Source organism: Gopherus evgoodei, chromosome 1, assembly GCF_007399415.2.
Source record: "Gopherus evgoodei ecotype Sinaloan lineage chromosome 1, rGopEvg1_v1.p, whole genome shotgun sequence".
Lineage (NCBI taxonomy): Eukaryota > Metazoa > Chordata > Testudines > Testudinidae > Gopherus > Gopherus evgoodei.
Genome location: NC_044322.1, coordinates 299,931,928 through 299,950,584, shown reverse-complemented (window position 1 = coordinate 299,950,584; position 18,657 = coordinate 299,931,928). Strand labels below are relative to the sequence as shown.

At 46.4% G+C, this 18,657-nt stretch overlaps 1 protein-coding gene across 11 annotated transcripts in view; it reads left to right on the top strand.

Annotated features, from left to right (window-relative positions):
• FRS2 (fibroblast growth factor receptor substrate 2) overlaps window positions 1-18,657 on the top strand; it is a 91,517-nt gene that overhangs the window by 67,473 nt on the left and 5,387 nt on the right. For 9 of the 11 annotated variants that reach the window (XM_030548754.1, XM_030548759.1, XM_030548757.1 and 6 more), the window contains 3 exons: window positions 836-1,022; window positions 4,186-4,344; window positions 17,049-17,212. In XM_030548754.1, coding sequence (XP_030404614.1) covers window positions 836-1,022; window positions 4,186-4,344; window positions 17,049-17,212 — 510 coding nt within the window. Of the gene's footprint in view, window positions 1-835; window positions 1,023-1,771; window positions 2,186-4,185; window positions 4,345-17,048; window positions 17,213-18,657 lie in introns of those variants that run through there. The other 2 variants (XM_030548763.1, XM_030548764.1) reach the window with 2 other exon arrangements.

Here is an 18,657-nt window from a genome sequence, read left to right as displayed (position 1 = left end):
TATCTTAAATACCACATTAATGTCTGGACATTTTTACATACGTTTGTTACAAATAGCACCTAATAACTGAAAAATCAGAGACTTTATTTCTGGTTTTTCAGTTTGTGCTTTGACAGCATTTTGTTTGGTAGTCAGTTTCTCTTTTCCCACTGTACAGTTAACTCCTCTGTTTGTGTGAGTCTTTTATTTAAAAACCAGGGAGAGAAAAAAGAGATTATTTGCGAAACCACAGAAAATGTCAGGAATCTCGGTGGCAGGTGAAACAACTTCTCCTTTTTAAAAATTGGCTAGATTTCTGTTTGACAATAACTCTTTTTAAGAAGAAAATTAATTCTAACCAGTGTGTCTATTGAGTAAGGAGTGGTTAGGACAAACGCACTGAAATAGGGGTTGTTACAGTGTGAATAAATGTGGGAATTGTCCAAGTTCTATCAGGGATAAAGAGGGTGCGGTAACAGTTTTAATTCACATATTATATATAAAAAATACAGACTCTTAGATTTTATTGGACTTAGCCTTTCTGCTTCAAATGTCTGTAATGTTGAGGTAACAAGATACAGTAATGATTTGCACCTTTTGATACACACTGTTTTTTAAACATACACTTCTTTTTTTAAAAAAAGAGGCAAATACTCTCATCTAGAGAATTAGCACTTCCTGACTTGCTCTTATACAAAAATATTTTATTTTCAAAAATAGTTAAACCTGTAATGTTTTGTATCTCACCAGCAGCTATAAACTCTTTTTTTCAAATTTGTATTTGATGAGTCAGATGCTGTATGTTAATGAAATGTCCAAGAAGCTTATATAATGGTATATAACTCTTATTTTAAAGGTCATTAATGTAGATGATGATGGTAATGAACTGGGTTCTGGCGTAATGGAACTTACAGATACAGAGCTAATTTTATACACCCGTAAACGGGATTCTGTAAAATGGCACTACCTCTGTCTCCGTCGCTACGGCTATGATTCAAATCTCTTTTCTTTTGAAAGTGGTCGACGATGTCAAACTGGACAAGGTAGGTAGCCCGTGTGTGTGTGTGTGTGTGTATGTATGTATATTTTAGCAACCTATTTCACAAGTCTGTAAATGAAATACAGCTCACTCAGTTTTGCTTTCCTGAGAGCAAGAATGCAAAGAGGGGGGTTTTTCTCCCTGAATGCAGACATCACAGAAAAATCTTATAAGTAGCCCTTTGGGAAACAGTTCTGGTTAAATGGCCAGCATTTTAAATAGGGTGTACCTGATTGCTCTGGAGCAGTTTGTCTGTCTGCACTATATGAAAGAAGATCTGGGAGACTTCTAGTTTCTGAAATCACCAAAGGCTTGGAATATTTTGTACTCTTTTGCAGTGAGATCACTAATCAGTTTAGGAGCTGATTTAATGGGTTTTGTAGAGGGTTGCAGCCAACTCTCCTTGCTCGAAGTGTTGATTTTTCTTATGTTTCTCATTTTGGGGAAGGAGAAATATAAAAATGAAGATTTCAGAGAAGCCTTTCTGAAAACTAACAGGTTATTTTAACTGAATTCACACGACACCTGTTATGAGGGCAGCAAGTGTGTGTGTGGGAAGGTTTAATAAACTTGAGCACTTGCATGATTGGGTCTGTCTGCCTTGTTTATTTTTAAGCATAGTATTTAAAACACAGACTTGCATTTTCTATCCTTCTCCCTTAAAAATAAAAATTATGAATTTTTTTTATAGAAGCCAAAACATCAGTGAAATCATACTTTTTCCTAAATTCTGTTTTTATTTTAAATATGAAGCACTTAATTTCAGCACATTGGAGAAGAATGAGGGAAAGGTGGCTCCTACTGTTCCATTCCCTTAATCTTGAGCTGACTGGGGAGTGAAAATGGCTCCCAGTTGAAGGGCCAAACAGCTACACTAAATTACATACACTGCAGCAGTCCCTATGTGACATCTGCACTGGTCAAGGAACAGATGAAGTATCGTGTGCTCCATGACACCATTTCTGTGCTTCCCTACCCCTGACGCGCCACCTTCATAAAGGTATAGGGGTGGTGGCAACCGCATCTCCGATGTTCAAGAATTCCTCTGTGTCAAGGGGAATCTATGGCTACCCGTTCATTGCAGCTTCTTGCAGCACAGTGCAGCCAGACGGGCTGGAGATTTGGCTTGAACTTTACCTTTTAAAAAGCAACCAGTATTTAAAGCAGGTGAGAGTAGTTGGAGTCACCCATTTTTACTATTTTGCTAGATTAATTTGCATTCTTAATTGCCATTAACATTGTTTACTCACTATTTTTTTATTATGAGGCTGGTTTAAATAAAAAAAACTCCACACCCATAAGCGACATAGGTATAACTATCTATTTATCTCATAGAACTGGAAGGAACCCTGAAAGGTCATTGAGTCCAGCCCCCTGCCTTCACTAGTAGGACCAAGTACTGCTTTTGTCCCTGATCCTTAAGTGGCCCCCTCAAGGATTGAACTCACAACCCTGAGTTTTGCAGGCCAATGCTCACACCACTGAGCTATCCTTCCCCCTCCTGACTGTACTCCTGCCGTAGACAGTGCTATGTCGACAGGAGGTCATCTTCCAACAGCATAGCTGCAGCCTCTTGGGGAGTTGGAGTACCTATGCTAACGAGAAATTCTCCAGTCAGCACAGGTAGCGTCTTCAGTAAGCACTATAGCAGTACAGCTGCATCAGTACAGCTGCACCGCTATGTATGTAGACAGGAACCAGATTATTTGTTGTCTTTCTAAACTTGAAGCCCAGTTCAGAACTTCATTGACCACACAACATTGTTTCTGTGTTGGTAAACTGGCTTTAGTAGTACATGATATGAAAAAACCCATGGCATCCTAGCTAACTCGAGGGTGGGAGGGAGTTGCCTTTTCATAGTTTGGCTTAGCCACAGGTAGTTTGGCTTTTAATATGAAAACATTTGAGAAATTGCTGCAGTAAAAAGTCTTGACTTTTTTTTTTTAATTTACTTTCTATATATGCAATTTAAGTGTACCTCATGTTCTGAAGAACTAACAATTTGGGAACAGAACACATTTTATTCTTCCTTTTTAATAGAAGGGCGAATTTCAATTTCTCTAGAGAACACAGTTATTTTCTGAAGTATTAATACTATATCAGGCAAAATGTCAAATAAAAACTTTTGGAGAGGTTTCACAGAGATTGTTTAGACCTAGAGTACTGCACATCTACCTTTTGGAGCATATTTTTTATGATTTAACACCAAAATATAGTCAATATGTTAGATCGCTCTTTTTTCCATGGTATTCAAATCAATCAAAAGCTTGTAGATAACAAGAAGTGAATGTCATGATATATAAACATAATTGCATTGTCAAAATATAATAGGATATAGGTACCTTAAAATAAAGATACTTTTTAGATGAAATCCGTTCTTCTTAAAAAACACAACCACATACACTCTCTTCTTTTAACAAGAATATGTCAACTTTAAATTAATGCTTTCAATGGAAAGAATAATCCAAAGCTGCGACTTCACTGCTTGTCTCTTTGCTTGGGAGGGTAAGTTGGGCTCCCTCTACTGTTCAAAGACAAAGTGGCACAATACTTGGGCAAAATACATAGTATTGCTGCCAACTTTGTATTTTGTGTCTATCCCTAAGGCAGAAAAAAAAAATTGGTTTGCTGTTTGTTTGTTTCACACAATCTGTCTTCTAGCCCTTCATTTTAAGCTTCTTTAAGAACCTGGACTTTTACCCTGTGTCAAAACCCTTCTTCCCTATTGTGCAGGTATTTTATTTTTTATGGTAACTCAGTATAAACCTGATAAACACATAATCTTGCAGCACCAAAGTTCTATTCTTTTTACAGGTCTACTTATCAGATTATTCATTTTAAAACTTCGCTGTTTCATGAAGTGTTTTTCCTCATTTAAGGCAACCAGAAATTTTAACAGATTTTTCTCTTATTGGGTCTTTTATTTTCCAATCTGTCTTTTGGTGCATTGGAAGCTTATTCATTTATCAGGTACTCATTTAAAAGGGTCTCACTGTATATTTTTATTTTGATTGTTGCACAAAAAATATAATAGCTCAGTTCCTTTAACAGGTATTCGTTAAGTGGACTCCCGTTAAGTTACTTAAAAATTAATTACATAACTGTTTTTAGAAGCAGTTCTTGTTTTCACTTAAAGGGATCTAAAACAATTTGTTGTGTGTTTATAGGAATCTTTGCCTTTAAGTGTGCTCGTGCAGAAGAACTATTTAATATGCTACAAGAGATCATGCAGAACAATAGCATAAATGTGGTAGAAGAACCAGTAGTAGAAAGGAATCATCATCAAACTGAGTTGGAAGTTCCAAGAACCCCTCGAACACCCACCAGTAAGCATGATTCTGATGTCAAAGTATAATTTCCATGTGTATCATGTTACCTTGCTTTAAATTTGATTTAGCTCTTCAGTTAGCAGAATGCAGGTAATCTAGTTAAAGAATAAATACTGATTTAAATGCTAATGCCAGCTAAAGTGTTTGCGGTAGTTTTTTTTTTTCCCCCCAACTTTAAATACCATCACAGAATTACATAAGAACATACATGAGAATGGCCATACTGGGTCTGATCAAAGGTCCATCAAGCCCAGTATCCTGTCCTCTGACAGTGACCAATGACAGGTGTCCCAAAGAAAATGAACAGACAGGTAATCCATCAAGTGATCCATGCCCTGTCACCTAATCCCAGCTTCTGGCAAACAGAGGCTAGGGACACCATTCCTGTCCATCCTGGCTAATAGGTCCATCAATGGCTATCTTCCATGAATCTATCTAGCTCCCTTTTTAACCTCATTATAGTATTGGCCTTCACAGTACCCTCTGGCAAGAGTTCCACAGGTTGGCAGCACATTGCATGAAAAAATACTTTCTTGTGTTTGTTTTAAACCTGCTTCATTTGGTGGACCCTTGTTCTTTTATTATGAGAAGGAGTAAATAACATGTCCTTATTTACTTTCTCTATACCGCTCATGATTTTATAGATCTCTATCATATCCCTCCTTAGTTGCCTCTTTTCCAAGCTGAAAAGTCCCAGTCTTATTAATCTCTCCTCATACGGAAGCCGTTCTATAACCCTAATAATTTTTGTTGCCCTTTTCTGAACCTTTTCCAATTCCAATATATCTTTTTTGAGATGGGGCGACCACATCTGCACTCAGTATTCAAGTTGTGGGCGTACCATGATTTATATAAAGGCAATATGATATTTTCTGTTGTCTTATCTATCCCTTTCTTGATGATTCTTAACGTTCTGTTTGCTTTTTTGACTGCTGGTGCACATTGAGTGTATGTTTTCAGAGAACTATCCACAATGACTCCAAGATCTCTTTGAGTGGTAACAGCTAGTTTAGACCCCGTCATTGTAATGTATAGTTAGGATTGTTTTCCAAAGGATTGTTTACTTTGCATTTATCAACATTACATTTCATCTGCCATTTTGTTGCCCAGTCACCCAGTTTTCTGAGATCCTTCTGTAGCTCTTCGCAGTCTGCCTGGGACTTAACTATCTCGAATAGTTTTGTATCATCTGCAGATTTTGCACCTCATTGTTTACCCCTTTTTCCAGATTGTTTATGAATGTTAAATAGGACGGGGCCCAATACAGGTCCCTAAGGGACACCACTATTTACCTCTCTTCGTTTCTGAAAACTGTATCTCCTTGCTCTGGGGCAGAACTGGCTAGAACTCCCAAAGCTGAAGAATTTGGCTAGGCTCTACTGGGACCTAACATCAGTACACAAAGCACCACTTAAGTATGTGCACATATGGTCGCTTTACGAGATCTTTGCCTTATTGCAACCACAGAAAATTATATGACAATTGTAAACGTCAGAATCATTGTCCAAAATATTCATGCTTTGTGTGTCAGTGGGCCCTGAGGAGCTGAATGGAGGTGGAACAGCAGAGTTGGTTATCTCTTCCTGTCAGCAAAACAAGAAATTACTGACCTTTTCTTTATAGGGAAGGCTCCTGTAAGCATTTCCATCACTCTCTGTAGCAGCAAAGGGCTTGGCAAAGTTTGAATCTTCTTCGAGTATTGTCCCTTTGGCACCTTTGACTGGAGGTTTTCAGTAACTGCCCATTTGGCTTGCACATGCATTCCAGACAGCCTCGTGCCTGTACCAAGGATGTATAGAGCTGCATAGGAAAAATGCCCTCTGTTCCTTCTCCACTGCCCTTATGCCTGAGATGAGCATCAAACGTGCCTGGTTCACTTTAGGTGTAGTTTAGCTTTGTTTTTTCTTCTGTTAGTTTTCTTAAGTTTAATCTAGTTCTTATTATTTAATTTTGGGGAGTTCTGTTTGTTTTATTTTCCCCTCTCTTCTTTCCCCACTTGAGGGGTTATTTTGGAGATCAGCACTTCTGGGGTACACTAAGGTCCCTTGGCTTCGAGAACTCTCTCTTCTGCCAGGAAGTAATCCGTCAGTGACAGCTATTCTCAGTGTCTCCGTTGTTTGGGAGTCATCCATACACTGACCAAGTGTAAGTTCTGCACGTCTTTTAAAAGCAGAACTCATTAAGAATAGAGTGAGAAAGTTTTTAGATTGATTATGATGGAACAAGCCCTAAGACTGGCTTCTGATTCAGGCTCAGAGAACCCCCCCTGTTCTCTGGCCTCCGAGTACACTTAATCTACCTCTTTGTTCAGGTCACCAAGAGCCTCATAAAACAAGACTATGGGTGCCAACGAGGATGAGGAGAACTAAGTTTCCTACCTGAGAGTCCTTATCTCTTTCTTTGAGGGGGGGGGGGGGAAACAACCCACCTTGATCACTGATTTATAATTAATGTTCCAGAGACAAAGGGAGTACCATTGATGTGCTGAGTGGCTCCAGTACTGAGAGGTCATCTAAGACATCATCTGAAAGTCCTGTCCAGTAGTGACACCTCCCTTGACATCAGGTGCTCATGACCATTCCAGGAGACATTGTACTTCGAAGCAGTCAGTTCCATTATACTCCTGCATATCTCCTGTGAGACCTTATACCAGTGTCCCAGTCTACTTCATTGGTATCATCTGAGTCAGCCAGATGGATTCTTTCAAAGTGTTCCATGTCCTCAGTACCGGCACATTCTAGACGAGTACCTATCCTGGTACTGATGACAGTTTCTACAGAATCCTATTCAACTTCTACTCACATTCCATGGGTACTACAGGAATTCAGCTATTCAAGGGATCTTTTTGTCTCAGACAAGCTGGTCTCCACTACTTATTGGTACCATACAATTGCCTGTACTGAGATCTTCTGGGTAACCAACACCACATCTTTTGGCCAGATATTCTACCTTTCTGATACCTACCGTTCAGGATGAGCAGTTATCACTGCCACTGGATTATGTTGAGGATGAGTCTGATTCCCAGATTTCTGTCCAGGGATCCCCTCTTTACTCCACCAGACATTTACTCTCGTAGCACCTACACTGAGGGAGAGAGAAATAGAGGTTTGGGGATGGGGAAATGACCTTGACCCCCATTCCATTGTGCGGCAGATGGATGCCTCCTCCCATGCCCTATGGGCCTCCTCAGTGGCAACATCATGATTCCTCAGAGGACTGATGAGTCTTTTATTTCTCTCAGATTAAACCCCAATATGGGACTTGAACTTTGTTCTTAATTCTTAATTTTGTTTTACAAAACATCTCTGAGCTATTAACCACTTGTTTTTTACTTCACCTCTCCATGAAAATGTCTTTCTTTTTGGTGGCCCTCACTTCTGCTCAAAGGGTTGGAAAACTGGGATATTTAATGGCAGATCATCCCTTTAGTGTGTTTTTTTTTTAAAGGTTTTGTTATAGCCACACCCTAAATTTATGCCTAAAGTATCTTCTGAATTTCAAATTAACCAGGTCACTTATCTTCCAGTTTCCACCCCCAAAATACATCAGACCAGGGATGTCTTCCATACCTTGGAAGTCAGAAGGGCCTTAGCCTTCCATCTGGATGAAACTAAACTATTTAGAAAGTCTCCCAGACTATTTCAGTTGCAGACAGATCCAAAGGACCGAGAGTCTCCTCCCAAAGACTCTCAAGGTGGATCTCTAGGGGTATTATTTCATGTTATGAGTCTGTCAGATCCAACCTCTTTCCAGCGTGCTACCTCATTGTACAGGGCATTTACCTACTTCTGTGGCATTGCTGAAACCTGTTATGAAATCACAAGGCTGCAACCTGGACCTCTCTACATGCTTTGTGTCATGCCTATAGATCAGATGCTGGATTTGGTATGCAGTTTTGTCTTCACTATTAGACTTGGCTCTGAAACTCCCTCCTCTGGGTGAGGATACTACTTGGGAGTCATCTGAAATAGAGAACTTGTTACAGGGAAACTACTCAATGAAGGAGAGGTTCTTCTTCGAGTGCTTGCTCATATCCATTCCAGTTAGGTGTGCACGCGCTGCGTGCACGTTCGTCGGAGACTTTTTACCCTAGCAACACTCGGTGGGCAAGCAGGTCGCCCCCTGGAGTGGTGCCGGTATGGCGCCTGATATATACCCCTGCTGGCCCGCCTGCTCCTCAGTTCATTCTTACTGCCCGTGTCGGTCTTTGGAACTGTGAAGCACGGCTAGCCGTTCTCCACCTCCCTAGCGTTTCACTCTTCTGCAGTCTAGTGTATATAGTTCAGTTATTATAGTGTTAGTAGTAGTTATAAAGTTAAGTAAGTATAGTTGTAAATAGTTATACTGAGGATCGGGGGTTCGCCCCTTTTTCCTCCCCGCGGTGCCGGGGCCCATGCCCGGTTCACCCGGCTTTAAGCCTTGTGCGGCCTGTCATCGGCCAATGCCAACAGGAGATCCGCACGACTCCTGCCTGAGGTGCCTAGGCGAGTCCCACCTTGTGGACAAGTGTCGGATCTGCAAGGCGTTCAAGCCCCGAACGAAGAAGGAGCGGGACAGTCGCCTGAAGCAGATCCTGATGGAGGCAGCGCTGACTCCCCCACTGTCGGCACCGACTCCGGCACCGGGACCAAGTGTCGCCTCCGCTCCGGACCGCCCGGCGCCGGTGAAGGCTCCAACTTCCCGCTCGGCACCGGCCCGGCACCCTAGCAGGCATCGCTCCCTCTCCCCGAGGAGCAAAAAGCACAGGGCTCCTGCGTTGCCTGCAACTGCACCACAGTCAGAGCGTGCCTCAAAACCTGACCGCCCGGCACCGTCATCCGCCGCGGCAGCGAGCGTCGTTGCACCGTCGACACCGACCCCTCAAAGACCGTTGAGTCCGGTGCCATTCAGTTCCCCGGTGAGGACAGGGGTCGAGCTCGTCGCGCCCTCCACGCCAGAGGCCTTCTCAGCGGCACGCGACATCATCGCATTGACAGAGCCCGAGCTGCCCCAACCCCCGGCACCGCCAGTGCGGGTTATCCAATTGCTGGGCAAGCCCGCCATGGTACGGCCGCATTCGCCGGGTACTACCGGGCATTGGTCCCGTTCCAAATCGAGGGACCACTCCCAGCGTTGCCGCTCGAGATCTAGACGCCGCTCTCAGTCCCGGGACCGTTACCTGCGGCACCGGTCGTACTCGCGGCACCGTTCAAGATCCCGGTCGCCGTCGTACTACTCTCGGCACCGGTCTAGATCGCGGCACCGACGTTCATACCGCAGCCGATCCCGGCACGGCAGTGGACGGCACCGGTTGACCTCCCAGCACCGAGCCGGTAGCAGGTCTTGGTCTAGATCACGGTACCGCCATGACTCCCGGTACCGTTCACCGGCACCGCGCAGCGACGTCGGGATGCGTAGAGACCTGCCACAGTCATCGGCGGCTCCTCCATGGCCTTCGAGGCACTCGTCCGCTTCTTCCCATATGGACAGCGCCTCTTACGGGGGTTCGGATGTGCACGCCCGCACGGACCAGGGTCCACCTCAGTGGTCCTTTTGGACGCCCTGGGCATACCACCAAGCCCAGGGCGAACCTTCGGGACAAGCTCGCTCCAACCCATCGGAGCATCGTTCACCAGAGGCCACAATCAATCGGCCCCCCCCCTCAGGTATGGAGGAAGACCCCACGGATACCATGGGGCAGCAGGATGCCCGGGAAACGGAGGCCCCTCTGGACGAGGCTTCCGTGCAAGAACCACTCCTCCCTGGGGTGTCTTCGTCCTCGTCCCTGGATGAGGCGGTAGCGGGCACATCTTCATCAGGGTCCCCGCCGATCGATCTCCGGGCACATCAGGACCTGCTGAGGCGAGTGGCCCAGAACATAAACCTTCCTGTAGAGGAAGTCCCGGAAGTAGAGGACCCGGTAGTAAGCATCCTCTCGGCGGAGGCACCGACCAGGGTTGCCCTCCCGTTCATTAAGTCGATCCAGGCAAAGGCGGACACCATCTGGCAGTCTCCGGCCTCCATTCCACCCACTGCCCGCTGCGTGGAAAGGAAGTACCATCCAAGGGGTATGAGTACCTCTACGTACACCCTGCTCCTTGGTGGTACAGTCCAGTCAACGAGCGGGAACGCCACAGCCAACAGGCTCCTGCGCCAAAATCCAGGGAAGCCAGGCGCATGGACTTGCTGGGATGTAAAATTTATTCTGCTGGAGGCCTTCAGCTCCGTGTGGCGAACCAGCAGGCTCTCCTGAGCCGTTACAGCCACAACACCTGGGAGGCTGTCGGCAAATTTACAGAGCTGCTCCCTCAGGACTCACGCCAGGAATTTTCATCTCTCCTGGAAGAGGGCAGGAGGGTCGCCAGAACCTCGCTACAGGCGTCCTTAGATGCTGCAGATTCAGCAGCGAGGACTCTGGCGTCGGGCGTAGCCATGCGCCGTATATCGTGGCTGCAGTCTTCCGGACTACCGCCGGAGCTACAATACACTATCCAGGACCTGCCATTCGACGGGCAGGGCCTCTTCTCTGAAAAGACGGATCCTAGGCAACAGAGCCTGAAGGATAACCGGGTCATCATGCGTTCACTGGGAATGCACATGCCCCAGACTCAGAGAAGGCCATTCCGCCCCTACCATCAGTGCACTTACCCCCCGCCTCGCCCCAGACAAGATTTCAACCGGAGGCGAGGCCGGCCAAATCGTAGACGGCAGTCAGGTCCTCAAAGGAGTAACACTTCCGGGTCCGAAAAGCCACCGCAGGGACCCAAGGCGAACTTTTGAAGGTGCGCCCGAGAGCAGCTTACCAATCCCCTCTCTGGATCCACTTCATTTCCTCAACCGCCTCCGCCACTTCCTACCGTCATGGTCCCAGCTGACTTCGGATCGTTGGGTCCTGAGCATGGTGCAGTTTGGTTACCATCTTCAGTTTGTTTCTCCACCCCCCTCCCATCCTCCCTCCTCGTCCCTCTTCAGGGACCCCTCTCACGAGCAACTTATCGTCCAGGAGGTTCGCAAGCTCCTGTCCATTGGGGCTATAGAGGAGGTGCCAAGGAAGCTAAGGGGCAAGGGGTTTTATTCCCGGTACTTCTTAATCCCCAAGTCAAAAGGGGGCCTACGACCCATCCTGGACCTGCAAGGCCTGAACAAATTCATCAAAAAGTTCAAGTTCCGCATGGTAACCTTAGGAACCATCATTCCTTCCCTGGATCCCGGAGATTGGTACGCTGCTCTCGACATGAAGGACGCATACTTCCACGTTGCGATCTTCCCCCCGCACAGACGGTATCTCCGCTTTGTGGTGAATCAGGACCACTACCAGTTGATGGTCCTCCCCTTTGGGCTCTCCTCGGCCCCCCGGGTATTCACCAAGTGCATGGCGGTCGTCGCTGCTGCCCTGCGACGTCGTCGTATCCATGTCTTCCCTTACCTCGACGACTGGCTCATTCGAGGCACATCGGAAGAGCAGGTGACTGGGCACATCACCATCATCACGGAGCTGTTTGCGAGCCTAGGCCTGACCATCAATCCGGACAAGTCCACTCTGGTGCCTACGCGGAGCATAGAATTCATAGGGGCAGTGCTGGACTCCAACCTTGTGACGGCCAGCCTCCCCCGGCACCGATTCCAAGCCATAGTGTCCATGGTCACAAGCCTGCAGGCCTTCCCGACCACATCTGCTCGAACGTGCCTCGCTCTCCTGGGGCACATGGCCGCATGCACCTTCGTCACCAGACACGCAAGACTCCGCATGCGCCCGTTGCAGACCTGGCTCGCGTCGGTCTATCGACCAGGCAGGGATGCCATAGACACAATCGTAATGATTCCACCAAATGTTCTAGGCTCCCTGGGCTGGTGGACAATGCCCTCCCAAGTGTATGCGGGCCTACCGTTTCACGCCCCACAGCCATCAGTGTCCCTGACAACGGACGCATCATCGCTGGGCTTGGGTGCGCACCTGGGGACCCTGTGTACACAGGGTCTGTGGTCACAGAGAGAGTTGACTCTTCACATCAATGTGCGGGAGCTACGGGCCGTTCGCCTAGCATGCCAGACATTCCAACCCATTTGCACAGTCGTTGTGTTGCGGTATTCACAGACAACACAACGGCCATGTATTACATCAACAAGCAGGGCGGGACCCGGTCCTCCCCGCTGTGTCAGGAAGCAATACGTCTGTGGGACTTTTGCATAGCCCACTCTATTCATCTAGTGGCCTCCTTTGCTCCCAGGAGTGCGGAACACCCTGGCGGATCACCTGAGCAGATCCTTTCTGTCCCACGAATGGTCCATCCGTCCGGAGGTGGGGGTTTCCCCAGATAGACCTGTTCGCTCCAGATCGAACAGGAAATGCCAGGTGTTCTGCTCTCTACAGGGTCGCTCCCCGGGCTCCCTGTCGGACGCGTTCCTCATACCGTGGACGGGTCGTCTTTGCTACGCCTTTCCACCCTTCCCTCTCGTCCATCAAGTCCTGATCAAGGTCCGGAGAGACAAGGCCCGCCTCATCCTGATCGCTCCGGCGTGGCCGCGGCAGCCTTGGTACACCATGCTGCTCGATCTGTCCCTGGCGAATCCGATTGCCCTACCTCTTTGGCCGGACCTGATCATGCAGGACTTCGGCAGGATGTGCCATCCGGATCTACAGTCCCTCCATCTGTCTGCATGGCTCCTGGCTGGTTAAGCCAATCCGAGTTGCGCTGTTCTGATGCAGTACAACAAGTGGTGTTGGGCAGCAGGAAGCCTTCCACGCGTTCAACCTACCTAGCGAAATGGAAACGCTTCTGCTGCTGGTGCAGTCAGCACGGCCACGATCCACTCGCCGTGCTAGTCCCCACCATCTTGGACTACGTGTGGTCTCTCAAGCAGCAGGGCTTGGCGATCTCCTCTCTACGCGTCCACCTCCCGGCTATATCCACCTTCCACCCAGGCGAGGCTGGCAAGTCCGTATTTTCTCACCCAATGGTGTCAAGATTTATCAAGGGCCTGGAGCGACTCTACCCTCAGGTCAAACGGCCTACCCCTACTTGGGACCTGAACCTGGTTCTAACCAGGCTCATCGCGCCCCCCTTCGAGCCCTTAGCCACATGCTCGCTGCTGTACCTATCCTGGAAGGTGGCCTTCCTAGTCGCTATTACGTTGGCCCTGCGATTCTCGGAGCTTCGGGCTCTGACCGTGGACCCTCCGTATACGGTGTTCCATAAGGACAAGGTACAGCTGCGACCGCACCCGGCGTTCCTCCCTAAGGTCGTCTCCGCCTTCCATATTAACCAAGACGTCTTCCTGCCAGTCTTTTACCCAAAGCCGCATTCATCCCGAAGAGAGCAACAGCTCCACTCCTTGGATGTCCGAAGAGCTCTCGCGTTCTACATTGAGAGAACTAAACCCTTCCGGCGTTTACCACAATTGTTTGTGGCAGTAGCAGAACGCATGAGAGGCATGGCAATCTCCTCCCAGCGTATCGCATCCTGGGTCACGTCCTGCATCAGGACATGTTACGACTTGGCCAGTGTGCCAACGGGACCCCTTACCGCCCATTCTACCAGGGCTCAGGCTTCCTTGGCCGCGTTTTTGGCTCATGTCCCCATACAGGAAATCTGCCGTGCGGCCACATGGTCTTCTGTGCACACCTTCGCATCACACTATGCGCTGGTACAGCAAGCTAGAGACGATGCCGCTTTTGGCGCAGCGGTTTTGCAGTCCGCAACGTCTCACTCCGACCCCACCGCCTAGGTAAGGCTTGGGAATCACCTAACTGGAATGGATATGAGCAAGCACTCAAAGAAGAAAAGACGGTTACTCACCTTTGTAACTGTTGTTCTTCGAGATGTGTTGCTCATATCCATTCCACACCCGCCCTCCTTCCCCACTGTCGGAGTAGCCGGCAAGAAGGAACTGAGGAGCGGGCGGGCCAGCAGGGGTATATATCAGGCGCCATACCGGTGCCACTCCAGGGGGCGACCTGCTGGCGCACCGAGTGTTGCTAGGGTAAAAAGTCTCCGAACGTGCACGCGGCGTGCGCACACCTAACTGGAATGGATATGAACAACACATCTCGAAGAACAACAGTTACAAAGGTGAGTAACCGTCTTTTACTCACCTTGTGCGTAATTGGAGTTGTTTGAGATGTGTCCCTGAGCACCCCTCTGCTACAGGCCCTCCTTTCCTTCTGTTTCAGAGCTTCCTTTCATGGAACTTTGTGGTAGAGAAAGAACTGAGGGCGGTTTGTCTGTGTAGCTCTCTGTATCCCCAGTACAGGGCACAAGGATGTCTGGAGAACATACATAGGCCACATGGGCACTGCTACTGAACATCTCCTGTCAAAGGTTCATGGGGCTATGTGCACCTCAAGTGGAGCACCCATAGGGGGACACACCTTGAACTCCAGCCACTGCATAGTTGAGTTCTCTCCTTTTCCAATATCCCCATATTAGTCAAGACACTGTGGTTTTTGACTTTATAAATATCTAAGATGAGCTTTTTCAGGCTCAGAGTGTGGGTTTGGGTGAATGCTTAGAACTCCTTTGACATTGTTCCATCCTAAATTGAGCTCTCCTCTGACACTTTTTTCTTTTTGACAGGATGTACTTCTGAGGGCCTGGTATGTATAGCTGAACAAATGGCTTGAATTCTGGCTTTTTGGAAGACCTTTTATCTCACAGTTGTTGTGGTCAGGGATGTCTGCATCATGGCTTGCAGTCAGCTTCCATCTCTCATGTCTACAGAACATATTTCATAGGAGGGGAGCCCAAACTCTCCCACCCCTATGAGTTTTGTTTCTCAGGATATCTTTATCTGGTATATTTGTGGATAATTCTTGCTTATTGAGCGCTCATCCTCAAACCCCTCAGCACTGATGCTTCTTGGTTAGCAGGAGGTGATTCATCCTCTCTTATTAAAGAAAAAAAGCGCTGCTTTGCATCTTGCCTGAGGTACATGTTTATCACTGCCTGATGCAGTGCCCTTTGTTTTATTTTGAAACATCACATCCCTTAAACTACTTACTCACCAAGAGTCAGAATCCCATAATGATGGTATCTTTAAAGAAGAGAAAATTCTTTCCACATCTTTGAAGATATCTCACATGATTCTCACTCACCTATGCATCTTTCAGAGTCTGGGAGTTCCACCTATGAAAAGGCGTGCGCTGCCTTGTGGTGATAGTGTATTTGTGCGTATTTATATAAAAAAATAACATTGTCTGCTGGAGGTGTTTTTTATATGCACTCACCCTTTATCCCTGCAGAGTTAATGATATGTTGGTATTGGTCATGTTCCAGCCTTTCATCAAAAAAAAAAAAAAAAAAAAAGGCGGGGTGGGAACTGGCAGTTAAGTTGCACCTTTCATGCTGCAGAGTTGGAATGTTTCTTCTGTTGTTGTGGGGAGGGGGTGTGTGAAGCCCTCCAAAACTCTGTTTTTGGGAGTTTTGGCCAATCTCAGGCTAGAGGCTTGAGATCTAACAATGAGGATCCTGTGATGATGATGGTTTAAGAAAGTAGAATTACAGGCAAGTAATTTTCTTTTCCTTAAGGAGACAGCTTCATGTGACTATTGGCAATATTGAAAAGATGTTTGATAAGAACTAAGTTCTGTCAGAGGGTTATGGTTAGATCCATCTAGATCTAAAAATGTAAACTTCTTGTTTCAGTGTTGCCAGTACATTCACTTCCGATGATAAACTAGAGTTGTAAAACTGAATTTGAAAAGTGGTGGAGTGAAGTTCTCAAAAGTAGACACTCTTGTGACTAGTGACATTACAGGAATATCTCTTGTTACAATCTTATATAGTTAACTGGAAAATTGCATTAAAATTTGGCAGTGTAAGAAGAAAAACTGAAATTGTTCAGAAAATCCATTGGTTTAACAGTTTTTCTGATGAAATACTTGTAACCATGACACTAACTTATTTTCCTATTGTATATTTAGCTTGGCCTTTGTTGCAAACTCATTTATTTTATTCAGTCATTGCTGTCATTCTGTATCATATAAGTATACTGACAATCAATGCAATGCAATTACGAAAAATTATTTTTTCAATAGTATTTATATCTAATATATATTCCCGTAGACTGTTTTCTTGTTTATGCATGCAAACAATACAGCTTAAGAAGGATGAACTTAAGAAAATGAATGTTGATGCCAGTTCCACTTTGTTACTCAGTGAAGTTGCTTTTCATATTTTCTTGAGGGGATTAAAATTTTTGGCGCATGGTGTGTCAGTTAAATATTGAGGAGATCCTATCTATATCTATATCTATCTATATATTTTTTTTAGGCACATATCTGGCTCCAGGGCCAGCTCCAGGCCCCAGCATGCCAAGCGTGTGCTTGGGGCGGCATACCGCGGGGGTCGCTCTGCTGTTGCCGAGAGGGTGGCAGGCGGCTCCGGTGGACCTCCCGCAGGTGGCCCTGTGGAGGGTCTGCTGGTCCACTGAAGCCGCAGGACCAGCAGACCCTCCGCAGGGCAGCCTGCGGGAGGTCCACCGGAGCCATGGGACCGGCGAGCGGCAGAGCACCCCCTGCGGCGTGCCGCTGTGCTTGGGGCGGCGAAATGGCTAGAGCCGGCCCTGCTGGCTCTGTGAGCATTTGGGATTTTGTTAAATATATTTATTTTGATAGTGCGCACAATGTACAGTGCACGTTCCAAAGACAAAAGAAAGCAGCTGAATGATACATAAGGGGTCACACTGAATATCTTTTTAATGCATTTTTTCTTAAATTGAATTAGCTCCTGGGTTCAGTGCACAAAGTTTACCTAATGGGTATCCCAGATATCCATCCTTTGGAGATGCTTCATCACATCCTTCCAGCAGACATCCCTCTGTAGGAAGTGCACGGCTTCCTTCAGTAGGTGAAGAGTCTACACATCCATTGCTTGTAGCAGAGGAACAAGTAAGCATAGTCTTTATTTTCACTTATTTTGGGTGCAGTATTAATTCTACTGTTCTTGTACTGATCCTGTAGATTTGTATTTGCACTTATTTTCATAGCTCTGTTTCCATGATGGAAAAACATGGGTTTTTTTCCTGATCTTGGCTGTGCGTATCTGCGTAGTACGTTGTGTTGCTATAGAATGTTTGCATGTGGTAACCATTTTAGGATGATGATTAAAGCTAAGATTTTGTCATGGGTATTTTTAGTAAAGGTCAGGGGCAGGTCAGTGGAAATAAAGAAAAATTCACGGAAGCCTGTGTCCTGTCCCTGACTCTTACTAAAAATATCCATTATAAAATGGGAAGGGACCGGGCAGCTGCAGGGTGGCTGGGAGTTCTGGGGTCCCAGCACTCAGGGGGCTCAGAGCTCCAGGGTCCCCTGCCACCAGCGGCATAGGGAAATGGGAAGAATCCCCCTTCCCCAGCCGCAGGGAGCCGTGGGGGTCCCCCTGCCCTGCCCAGCTGGGAGCTTTAGGGTACCCCTACTGCCCATGGTGTCTGAGAGCTTGGTTTCTTAGTTACTTGATTTAAAATGCACTTTATTATGCATTTATTTGTATTGTAATAGTGCCAGGAGTTCCCAATCATGAACTTACGTCCCTTTGTGGTCAGTGCTGTGCACACATGTATGACAGTTCTTGCCCTGTGACAGTCTTAATGTGATAAGAAGCAGGCGCTGAAAGGAAAATGAGCCAAAGCACCAGGAAAACAAATTTTGGTGTAATAAGGACAAGAAGATATATGGGTAAGAGTCATATGGGGAGTCAGCTTGGAAAAGTCACTGAGGATGATGATGAGAGACTGGGCAGAAAAAAGAGGCAGAGCCAAAAGTCAGAGGGGAAGATAGATGATGATGAGTCAATTGAGCACCTTCAGGGAGGTAAATGGCTTTTTGAGCATGTCACTGGGTAAGTGATGTGGGAGAAATTACCTCTTTGTATTTGATTCTCAGCAGTGCTCTTTGGTAGAAGCAAATAACTTGAAAAATTAAGACACACATGACTGTTGATGTGTGAGGCAACCCAGAAAAGTAATAGTTGTCACCATCTACTAGTGTACCCTACACACACTTAGCAGGCAAATCCTGGCAGATATCTGGGACAGTGCGGAGCGTAGAAGGGCGTTGTTCTTAAGCAGTACCTTTTCTCTCCAAGTTTCCAGATCGAGGAGTGGTATTAGGGTATGAGAGAATTCCATCTATCCATTCTTTTAAAGCAAGGGGATGGGAGTACTGAAGGAATAAATTGTGAAGCTAGTGGTACACTTTTAACTCATCCAAAGTGTATCTGCTACCAACACCCTGGTCGACACTTTTAATTCTGTAAATGTACAATTTAACATACTAGTCTGACCTCTTCCATCTTTATTCCTGAAATGGTTTTATAATTTGACAATTTATTGACT